Raw genomic sequence first — 11705 nt, 5'->3', positions numbered from 1 at the left:
TGTTTACCCCAGGTTATGAAATATGTATGGGTTAGGAATCCTGGGTTCATTTCTGCCACTGTTATTGCATATTTCAGTTACTTGAAGACATTTCTCTTCCTCCTGCATAAACCCATCCTTTTGCAGACAGCATCCGGAGTTTTTTAAAGACTTAGCAGATCTGCACACCATACTTCAGTTGTTGTCAAGCTGCACAAGAAAGGAACACCCAGCCCCCCCCGAAAAACAGAGAAAGCTTGATTCTTCTTGTGGTGATACTAACATGACTCCACTCGGGAGGGAGCAAGTATAGTAGGCTCCTGGTATGCAGAGGGGTTCAATACCAGGGTTGGAACTAGATGATCTTTAAAGGTCCCTTCCAACCCAAACCATTCTCTGTTTCTGTGATTTACCTCAGCAGGCATGCTTCTCTTCAGAATGGGAGAATTGAAAAATGCCCTTAGAAGGACAGCAGCTCCTTACGTACCATCTGGGGAGAACTGGTCCCTCTCGAACACCGTAATGCAGAGCACATCCTGCTCAAGGTCTTTGATAAAGAACTGGCAGTTGGAGTTCCACTTGGGGTTGAGGGTGTCCTGTATCGTCTTGGTAATGTGGCACTGAGAGCCCATTGTCACCTCACAGTATGGGTTACTCTTTCCTGGGGAGATGGAAACAAACAGAAGAGAATAATCAGGTTTCTAGGTTTGTGATCTTCTTCCTAAATACCCTTATACAGCCACAGCTAACAAGCAAGGGAAAGACTGTGGCCTCACAGGACCTTGTGGCTTATGGTCTCTAATGTGGTGGAAACTAAGTTTGTCTGAAACAAATGCTTTATTGAGGAAAACTGCATGACTATTGCTGAACTGCACAAAATCACTTGTGCACATTTTAAGCTTATTAAAATTGCTTCATTAAACAAAACCATGTTTTGGACAGAACCTCCTTCAAAGTTAGTCTGACAAATAGGAATGTCTTCTTCATAGAGCATATTATGAAAAACCCAAAGCACTTACCATGAGACCTACAGGGTTTTAGTTCAATGCCTTCAACAATATTCACCATCAACCTCCCAATGCCTGTTGCTCTTTGTGAGCGAACTGTGGTGAAACAGAAGACGTGAGAGAAATTATTTAGTGTATTTTTCTGCCTGTGGACTTTTCCACAAAAGATGTGACCCCCTCATCCCATGCTGTACCTAAGTAGGCCTTTTCCCTCTTCTTCTTTTCAGTCTCTATGTAAAGTTCTGAAGCAGCTTTGATCTTCTGAACCCAGGCAGTCCTTCAGAAGGAAAGGGAAAAAAAGTTGTAAAATACCATTCCCATTTTTCATCCCTGGAGCACAAAATTAAAGGTGTCCTTCCTTCCCGACCAAGGCTTTGGTCCCATCACGGGTTCTATGACATTGAAGCTGTCTGCCTGATAGAGATCTTATTGGAATTTATAGCTCCTGCAGAAATTTAACCATCCCAAGCTAGCAGATCTCACCACACAAACAATGCTCAAGAGAATCACAAGCAGGAGGGACTTGGTGAGAAACAAAAGGTGTAGATAACAGGCTTTGGTTTCACCAATCCTTTTTCTTTATTGCAATAAACTAGCATCTTGAAGTCAGTAGGTCATAGAATCATAGAACAGTTAGGGGTTGGAAAGGCCCTCACGATCATCCAGTTCCAACTCCCCTGCCATGAGCAGGGACACCTCACACTAAACCACGTCACCCAAGGCTCTGTTCAATCTGGCCTTGAACACCACCAGGGATGGAGCATTCACAACTTCCCTGGGCAACCCATTCCAGTGCCTCACCACCCTTACAGTAAAGAACTTCTTCCTTATATCCAATCTAAACTTCCCCTGTTCCAAGTTTCAACCCATTACCCCTTGTCCCTAATGAAGAGTCCCTCCCCAGCATCCCTATAGGCCCCCTTCAGATACTGGAAGGCTGCTATGAGGTCTCCACGCAGCCTTCTCTTCTCCAGGCTGAACAGCCCCAACTTCCTCAGCCTATCTTCATACGGGAGGTGCTCCAGTCCCCTGATCATCCTCGTGGCCCCCTCTGGACCTGCTCCAACAGTTCCATGTCCTTTTTATGTCGAGGACACCAGAACTGCACACAATACTCCAGGTTGGGACTCCCAAGAGTAAGACACAGGAAGTATCAAGTGTAGCAAGCCTGTGCATCTCGCTGAAGATCCTCCAGCTAGGTAGGATGAATACCGTGCAGAGTTTAGATGTTTCCGACTACTGCTGTGAGTGCTCTGCTATGTTGCTATGCAGAAGTGGCCGCATTTCTTTACCCTAAGGTTTCATACCAAAATCCTTCTGAGCCATGGGACACATCATGGAGTACACAGATGATGAATGATCATGGTTCCCTGCAGGCCTTTCTGAGAAATAATTTCATACTTAAGAGACTGACTAGAAAGACTATCAGAGAAAAAGCATGGAAGAAGGGACCTCAAGGGTTTAGAAGAATTGCTGTGACATACAAGGGAGCCTCAGACCTGAGTCAAGGGAAAAGGAGAGAATCTAGAAGCTGTGGATTCATTTCTGACCCCAAAATGAAGAGCTGCTGCTCTTCAGGGCATTGTAACTACTTACACTGGTCTAGATTTGGGTCTGACCATTTACCTGTGTTCTGCACAGAGAGCTGTTCAAGAAAAAAAAAACACTTGAGGACAATTCTGTCTTCCAGATCATCCCTAAATGGTAAATTGCAACTTCAGAAGTACACCAAGCCTTTGATCACAAAGGTCTTTTAAGATTAAATGGCAATCATTCATTGATGCTAATGTTCTTTTCCCATTGCTCTTAGTTAAAAGCAAGTGAATAATGAAAACATGGAGGTATCTCACCTAAAATGCTGCATTTATTAGCAATTCTGGTAAAAAAGAAAGTCAAAGGTGCATAAAAGGAAATCAAAGGCTGCCTCCCATATAAGTAAAAGCATTTAATAAGATCACCCAAATTCAGGCAGCAGTTCCTGTGGGTTCTCTCTGTAGTGAATACAGAGACAGACACCTCCAGAGGGCGTTCAGTATGTGAAGATCTGGCTGCTTCCACGGATGGTTTCGTGGAGGGTGCCTAAGCATCTCCCTCAAGTTCTTCCTGCCAGGTAGGATGAATGCGGTGCAGAGTTTAGATGTTTCTGACTACTGCTGCAAGTGCTCTGATGCAGAACAGATGATTATTGCTATAGTCTGATTTGTGGAACAGAGCCTAAGTTGAAAAGGCTGTGTCAATTTTCATCACTAAGGGTCTAACAATGATGCTTGTTCATTCTGTGCCATAGAAAAACAGACAATATACCACAGGGCAAATGTTATCCATAAAAGTACCATCCTTTGCAAGAAAAGCCATGCATATAAATAATAATGAATAACACTGTCAGGCAGGCAGGGAGCAATGATGTTTTATACATTTTTATGCGTCAGAATTTTTAGGGGCCATACATTTGCGAGCTGGCATAACACAATGTCTATACCATGGGGAAAGGGTATGCTGCACTTTCAGCTTTCATTTTTTAACAAAAGTTATCTTTCAAGACCTTACATTTGTGTAGAGAAACTTTTTCAGTATAAATCAGTGTAGTCACTCTCCATAAGCTTGCCACAGATAAAAATCACCAGCTGAGGTTTTGAGGTTGCCATTCCTTTGATTGTTTCAGTCTGAACTGAAGCAGATTAAAACTAATTGGGATTAGTTCAGTAGGGTTTTGCTTCAAGTTCGAATTCTCTATCTCACTGAACATACAGCCATACAAATGCTTGCATAGGCACAAACAAATATTAACAGAAGAAGATAGAATTGCATCTTTTGGCTTCCTTATGCTAACATAAAATGTTGTGAATATGGCCTATATATCAGCCCTCCCAGCCGTTTCACCAGTAGTATCATTGGAATTCAGGAAGCATCATTTTTTCTCCCTCCTTTTCATATATTGAATACCACTGTATTCTCAAGCAAAAAGAATTCTCCAGCCTTGTAAGATAAACTGCTTGGAAACTGCTAAGTGCGTGTACACCATATACATTTGCACCAGACTTTTCAAATTCAGTACTAATATGGCCTATGCAGGTACTTACCTTTCATTAATGCTTTCAGCCCGGAGGGTATAGACTCTATCAATGTGGGAGATATGGAAGATGGGTTCATCTCCAGAAGGGTCTGTGGGTAATTTCACTAGTACCTCGTTTAGAAAAATGGGCTGTAAAACATTAGGCAAAGCTAGAGTTCTACTGCACAATATCTGAACAGATGCATTAATTATAGAGCAATTTACAACAGATTTATCTTGTGCCTGCAGTATCTTTCCCCTTCCGCCTGCCTCCCATCTTTCTTCAGATATTTCATTTTTAAAAGTTTTCTTATTACTGAAGATATAGGTGCCTCCCGAGTTTGGGAACACTTCTCCTGAGTAAGCAAGCAGCCTGATGAAGCATAGCAATCTCTCCCACAGAGAGCAGCAAGCACTACTCTCCCCATTACCCCCTGGTACACATGACCTCTTGCTGAAAAGGTTGTTTTAGCAAAACTTCAAAAGCATTTACTCTTGTCTCACTAAAGCAACCAACCAGCTTTCTCGTCATCAGTCCCTGGAATCCCCAGCAAATGCCAAAGCTTTCATGCCTCTTTATATAAAAGTTATTGCCCACACACCCAGTATGGGAGCTGCTGCCTGCTATCCACACTGTTAGCATCTGACCATCTTTGTCACCATTAGAGTGGTACTTACGGTTTTGTACATTTTGTATTGCAGATTCGACTTGGGGCTGAAGACCTTGTCTGTGCCAGAAGAGCCAAGAGGTTTTATGATCTGAGTCAGGAGGAGAAAATCGTTGAACAGAAAGCCGTACAGTTCCTTGTTACTCTTGGCTTTATAGAGTTTCCCACTGTGCAGAAACTTGCGTGGTCCCAGGCAGTTTGTAACAGAATTAAATACGAGTTGCTGCGAAAAGTAGAAGAAGAACAACAACGCACTGTATAAAGTAAAACAATCGAGGTTCCCCTGAAAGAGATCAAATATAATTTTGAGTCCTGACATTGGTTTCAGTTTGTGTCACAGGGATGACGAGCAATGTCTCTGCCTTGCGCATGATAAGCGGTGCAAGTCATAGAAAGGCTACATGAAAATTAACTTCAAGGCAGCCCACCAGTTGCACAGGGCATGGCCTGGACAGTCAGAGAGAAGCCAAAAGCATTTGTGCCTCCTTTCAAGTTTCTCTGCCACACGCATGCATCTGTGAGTTGAACCAAGCTGATGAGGACCTGTCCTGGATTAGCAGCAGCTATGCAAATGGTCTCTCCAGATGATGAGCTTCCTTATAAAGGCCTGAATTTCTGAATTGTGTTTTATTTTCACCCATTAAAACATACCAAAGGAATTCCAGAAAGCCTGTCTCTGTGTAACCGCGATACCTGGAGTTACAGGACAGCTGCTGACCACTGACTGTAACTGGCAGTATTTGAGATTTATCTGGAGGTTTTTACCAGACAAGCCAAGGTTTGCCCTTTCCTAAAGTGTCCTTTTGAGGTTTATTCTCACTAGGTGATGGTACAGTTCTTTCCTGTACCAGCTCCTTTCCTTTCCATCCTGGCCGGGTGGATTTACAGATTATAATCATCTCAGACACAAAACCAGGAGAAGGCTGGATTGCTCCTTGCCACAGACTCAAGGCTGCTGCTACTGGCATAATGTGTCAGCAAGCAGCCAGCCGGTGTTTCAGGTAGTATTTTTAGTGTTCTAGGGCCAGACATGATGTACAGGAGATAAAAGCAGCCATTTTCCTCCAGGCAGTAGTTGTAAGACAGCTGAATGTGCTTTGACCCTTTTGACATTGTGATATGTATGTTTCCCCTTAAACAGATTTAATAAGCTGGAATGTAATTTTTTCAAGACAATAAGGTCACCAGACCTTTTTTTTTTATCTTCTAGAACTGAAAACAACTCAATGCATACTTTGAAAATCAAGCTGTGATCTGTCTGCCTCTATTACTTTCACCAATAATAGGGAGACCATCAAAATACCCTCCCATCCTTTTGCAGGACATATAGACACAATGTTTTATTGTGGTTTCAGTATAGAAACTTAGCTTGTTACCTTAAAAAACAATATGTAATGGGAGGCAGTGATTCTCTCTGTGAAGTCATGGGAGAGACTTGCTCAGCATTCTTGAGTTTTCAAAATGTATACAAAGTTTTATCACAAAAAATATTTCCTGTGATGAGCTTTGAAGCCCTCCAGAATGGTCTGGATAAGATACAGCAGAACAATAACCACGGTATTATTAAGAGCTATGAAGCCAGAAAGTTGTGGTTGAACATTGCAGCGTTGAACCTGGTACTAGTCCAGAGCCAGGCAACAAAAGCAGCATTTATCACGCAGAAGGCAATAACACGAGCAGCATAAAGGATCACGTGCAGGAGCAAACAAAAGATGAAAACAAAGGACTGAAGATTATTTGACTTGATTAATTACACTGTTTGTCCCCTGATGCAGAGCCGTAAGTGAGCCATGGTTTCTTTCCGACTGGTGGAGAAGTGCACCCACATGTGCATTACTCTAGACAGCACTTAGTTTACCTCTGACAGGCCTTCACACTGAACATGAGCCTGGATCCACTCCAGCCTATCTGAATTTTCCTTCTCCCGCACGCCTTCATTTACTTGAGAACATAATTCTTCTGCTTTCTCAAGAGCATGCTTCAAGTGACTGTGGTCAGGATGGTTTTCCGGAGTGTTTTCTATTATCTACAGATAAATAAAATGCATTAGCCTTTTCTGGTATCTGCAGTTAAAATGTATTCATATTGCCAGCCCTACACTTCTGTTTTATTTCTTTATTTTCATCAGAGCCAGCCAGTATTTCATTTCCTCCAAATTTCATTTCCTCCTTGGCAAACATGAAAAATAAGAGGCAAACTCACAGTCTGTTTGTGAACAGCTAAAATGAATGCCTGCCTGCAGAGCCTTTGCATCAGAACACTGCTCATTCTTCTGACATTAAGTACACAAATTGTACCCATATATGGGATTATATCCATAACTGTTTAAGGAAACGCTTAAATGCCAATATCCAATTTATATCTTGTCTCTGCAAAAGTCTTGGGCCAAGTTCAGCAGCATTATTTGGGATGGTGTTAGGCAACAAAGTTAGGAAAGGGTTGTAAGTTATCCAGCAATATAAGCTGTGCAGGAAGGTAACTTGCAATAATTTGGCATTCAGGCTTGCACACTGAATGTCATTTACCAGACTAAGGGGAGGGAATGACACTGTGGAAAAAGGCAAAGATGAGCATAAGATCGACCCGTTACTCCTTTTATCTAAATTTTTAAGTTTTCATTCAGCATTTACTGCCTTCTGGCTATTTGTGTGCAAGTTTCACCTCTTTCTAATGGAAGTATGAAGTAATTTCACTGAAGCCAAATGAGTTACCTCATTTTCGCTAGTATGATCAAATATAAAAGTATAGCTCACATTCCCTAACACATTAGATGTCTAACAGTGACAAATCCTGACATAAGCAGGGAAACTACCCTGTAATTCAGCTATGAGCAAAGCAGCATCAAAAACATCATCTTTGCAAAAGAACGTACATTTTTAATTATTAGTGGGTATCTTGTTACCCGTTGCATAGGCTTTAGTAGAAAACTTGATAGTGGCATTCCTTTACAGCGAGGATCCATTGCTAACCTCTGAAACATTAGAGAGGTAAAATGTTGTTAGTCAGTTTGTTTAAAACCCTGCAAAATGAGCTCCTCCAAGAAAGGAAAAGCTAAGGCAACAAATGAACACCACACCTCAGCTAAATCTGTTCTTAGATCGCAGTGGCAGTGCAGCAGAATTTCTTATAGCTTTTACCACATTATTTTTCACCTGCCCTGTCTGTAAAAGAAAAGATCTTCTTCCTGTCCCAGCACTTTACAGCAAAACCATTATTAAGTGAAGTATTTTATGGCACTATAGTTGTTTGAAAAAATGTATTCCTTCAAACAACAAAAATGTATTTCTTCAATGAGTGCTTAAGGCTGAAGACTCTTCATTCTGTCCCAACATGGAGCACCATCTGAGACTATGCTTTGCAAATTAATAAAACGATGAGCTAAATTTACACTGCACAAAAGTAATGGCGATTGCTTTATCTCTTACTTTAACAAACTCCTTGAACTCAGGGACTTCATCTGTCTTCTGCTGGATGAGTGCTGCCCCGTTGAGCTGGCAGCTACAGAACCGAATGTACGGCTGCATGTGTGGCAGCTGAGCTGTCAGTATGTCACCAATCATTTTCACTGGCATCTTCTCTCCAGACATCTTCTTACGCACACGCAAAGCCCTAAACATTAAAATGTCATGAGTATTTCATAAGTAGACCTCTAAAGAATGATTCCTCATTTATGAAATAAAAGGTTTGATTCTTACTCATTACTGATACACAGAACCCCTAGATAATAAAATAGATCAAGATTTATTACACATTGTAAGAACACAATAATCAAGATTGCACCTTCAGCCAACATTTTTCCCACTTGCAGTAACCAAGCTGTTATTTAAGTTAATGCAATGCCAGATCAGATACGATATTAAAAGAAATGTAATTTCCTTTTGTAGTAGTTTAGATAGAGAGTAACAGACATGCTCATGAATGAGGGGTAAAAACCTTACCATTACTTTAAGCTCAAAACTACTTCTAGTTTTTAGCCTGGTTTCCTAAGGAAAGGAGATTAATTGTCATTGAGTTGCCTGCATTTATCCTATCACTGCCATAACTTTTCAACTTGTGGGCCATTTTCAGATACATTTTGCAAAAAAAAAAAGTAGATAACTTAAAGCTATAAAATCCCTATAAGTTCAAAGAAAATTAGCAGCTCAGTAGGCAAAAAAAGGAACTTTATTAATCCTCTTGTTTATGAAGATGCAGATTTAACCCAATCCTCACCCAGTTTCTCTGTCAATGACTAGATAAGCAACCTGCATGCACATGCCTTTAAAGAAAGCACAGCATTTAGTGTGTCCTGATGAAGCAGTAGGGATTGGTAAGAAGGATGTGAGTGAGTAGGAAGGAACTGAATCCATCAGAGGCCACAGAGAATGAAGGGAGAAGTAAGGGCACTTGCACTGCCTGGAGTTTAATGGTAGAGAGTTGGAGTTGCAGTAGCTGGAGACTTTGGAAGGAAGGGTGCAGGGTACATTGGACACAAATCCTTATGAAACCAGGCTTTGTTGGCACCTCTCCTCACAAAACAGCTCGTTCAGGTGCTACAATAACTAAAGGAACACATCAGATAACTCAGAATAAGGGATGGAAAGATTGTTGTGCCTTATTCTGCATTCAGGGATGACAGGACTGGAAATGGGTATGGGCTGTGACAGAGGAAGTAAAAGTTTACCTGTAGGTAGCCTTTGAGGCACTACTCTTGAGGAGAGGTTGATCTTGCTTTCTGGAGCACATGTACACCGAAAGCAAAGTAAGTGCAAATATTTACTCAGCAAAGAACTGCTGGATTTTTCTCAACAACAACAGTAAGTCATAGAAATGTTGCTAATATTTTGCTTTTTCCAAGAAGAAATAACACATGGCCCTTTTTGGTTACTACTTGCTGAAGTGGCAAATATTTTCAGGTACCTAAAGGAGAAGGGGGGGGGAGAGGCCCATGATTTTGTTATTGCTAAGTATGGAGGAAAAATACTTACTTCAGTAGTTTTATATTGCACATAATCAGCTCCTTCCAATTAACAAAAATCATAGCAACTTCTTTTTCTGTTAGCAGCTCAGATTCCATTAGTGGTTTCTGGAAGATCTACAGATTCAGAAAATGAAAGCAATTTAGGTAGAGTATATGGTAAGTATTATCAAAGTGACTATGACTGATGACTCATTTCATTTGTCTGGGGGTGAAAAAACCCCATCAGAGTAGCACTTGACAGTCAGTGGAACAAACTTCCAACATGCACTGTGTCCTGGAGATCCATAATAATCCCTGATACTAGGTTTGTTTGTGAGCAAGGTATGGCTTTAAAAGAGAATACCCTGAATTTATGTTGATGGTGTTAATTATGATCTGGATAATCTGTTTAACAGTTGGGGATTTTAGTCAGAGGTCTCTGCAAAATATCTCAGGCAGAATTAGAACTGAAAACACATTTTACTTTGCACTCCTTCATGGAAGTTCTGATTTATCTCATAATGCCTCACATTTGCACATCTTGACCTCTTTTTCAAAAAAGGGGTTTCCTTCGCTGTCAAAAGGACTAAGTCAGCTGCTGTACTGATTCCCTTTTTCCCACATAAGAGATGCTCCTTGTAACATTTAAAGAAAATCACAGTAAGTGGTAACTTACTGAGAGCCACAGTGAATGTGATTTAAGAACTTATACTTGAGAAATAAACATTCAAAATCAGGAGCAAAAAGGGTTTACTAGAGTAATACTTTGAACATCAGTGTTTCGGGGATGGTAACACAAAGGCTTAACATTAGTTGTGCCCACACCCACACCCATACAAATCATCCCTGGGAAGTCAAACGCAGCAGTGATATGAAACAAGTTTGCACAGTGAAGTTATTAATTTAAAATGAATAGATGAGTGATTAAAACCTGCTCCTAAAGCTGCTGTGCCATCTTACCTCTGTGACCAACTGCAGATCATTTACATAGTTCTCCTCTGTGACAATGAGCTCATGGATGTATCCCTGCCTTTTTCTTTCAGTAGGTGTCAACATATCCAAAAGATGCAAGTCTGCACACCCTGGAAAACACAAAAATATCCTAGATCTTACTCAGAGTTGTTTGCAGATTGATTCAGGTCTGTAGTGGTTCAAGTAACACTTAATGAAAAGTAACTACTGCCTGTTCTGTTCACTTAATCATTCATAGGTAACAGCACAATGCTAACAATGCTTCAACTCTTAGTGACTCAAAACATAGTACTTAACACATTATTACTATTATTATTATTATTGTTATTAAATCAAGGCCATTTCTAAGTGCTATTTTTTTCTCTGGTGACAAAGCTTAAGTCCCCCTCACCACTACCTGCCGGTTTCCAACCTGACTCTGAAGTTCACTGTACCCTTCAGTTGTGTCGTTCAACTGGAACCACACTGTAAAACAAATCCCCCAATGGACGGCAGTTAATAAAGAAGGGGGCAAAGCCTTCATGTGGTTTTACTGCCAAAGAAAATTTAGAGATCTCCTAAAAGGGAACAGAATTAGGAAACAGTGCTATAGTGACCCAAACAGGCACTTTGGAATTATATATAAGCCCTTAGCTTATTGATACTCTAATTTCAGGGTTCACCTTTACCCTTTCAGTCAAAGTAAGCATCCTATTCAAGAAGGTACTGCAGAGATTATCCACTTCTTCATGCTTCAATTAAAAATTGCTTCTAAATATTTGAAGGACTTCAGCAGAAATGTATGAAGGTCCTTTCCAACCCTAACTATTCTATGATTCTATGACATCACTGCAAGGATTTCACCCATTTATAGGCCAAGCCAAAGGGGTTGACTGTTGTTCCCTATCTTTAAAAGCATGGCAAGAGTTTGTAACTAAGAATGCATCTTCCATCAGTGTTGCCCTTTGTTCTTTGCAAACCGCCTGCCTGGTGTTTATCCTGTGTAGATGCTCAAGCTTCTGTATAAATTCTAGAATCTCATATTTTATTTTCTGTTCTGAATTAGACAGAATACTTAATTAAATTCATTTTCTCTAAGCCAGTATTTT

The 11705-nt window shown here is 40.7% G+C and overlaps 1 protein-coding gene across 9 annotated transcripts in view; it reads right to left on the bottom strand.

The window, feature by feature from the left end:
* ITSN1 (intersectin 1) overlaps positions 1–11705 on the bottom strand; it is a 137322-nt gene that overhangs the window by 2764 nt on the left and 122853 nt on the right. For 6 of the 9 annotated variants that reach the window (XM_062622251.1, XM_062622252.1, XM_062622254.1 and 3 more), the window contains 10 exons: positions 10606–10727; positions 9674–9780; positions 8132–8315; positions 7579–7677; positions 6565–6732; positions 4717–4989; positions 4067–4188; positions 1181–1263; positions 999–1082; positions 467–640 (listed from right to left, as the gene is read on the bottom strand). In XM_062622251.1, coding sequence (XP_062478235.1) covers positions 467–640; positions 999–1082; positions 1181–1263; positions 4067–4188; positions 4717–4989; positions 6565–6732; positions 7579–7677; positions 8132–8315; positions 9674–9780; positions 10606–10727 — 1416 coding nt within the window. The remainder of the gene's footprint in view (positions 1–466; positions 641–998; positions 1083–1180; positions 1264–4066; positions 4189–4716; positions 4990–6564; positions 6733–7578; positions 7678–8131; positions 8316–9673; positions 9781–10605; positions 10728–11705) is intronic. The other 3 variants (XM_062622253.1, XM_062622256.1, XM_062622257.1) reach the window with 1 other exon arrangement.

This window comes from Pezoporus occidentalis, unplaced genomic scaffold, assembly GCF_034315485.1.
Source record: "Pezoporus occidentalis ecotype Australia unplaced genomic scaffold, CSIRO_AGI_Poc_V1 ctg24, whole genome shotgun sequence".
NCBI classification, from domain to species: domain Eukaryota; kingdom Metazoa; phylum Chordata; class Aves; order Psittaciformes; family Psittacidae; genus Pezoporus; species Pezoporus occidentalis.
Note: the sequence above shows the minus strand (reverse complement) of the source record. Positions and strands in the feature narration are given on the sequence as shown.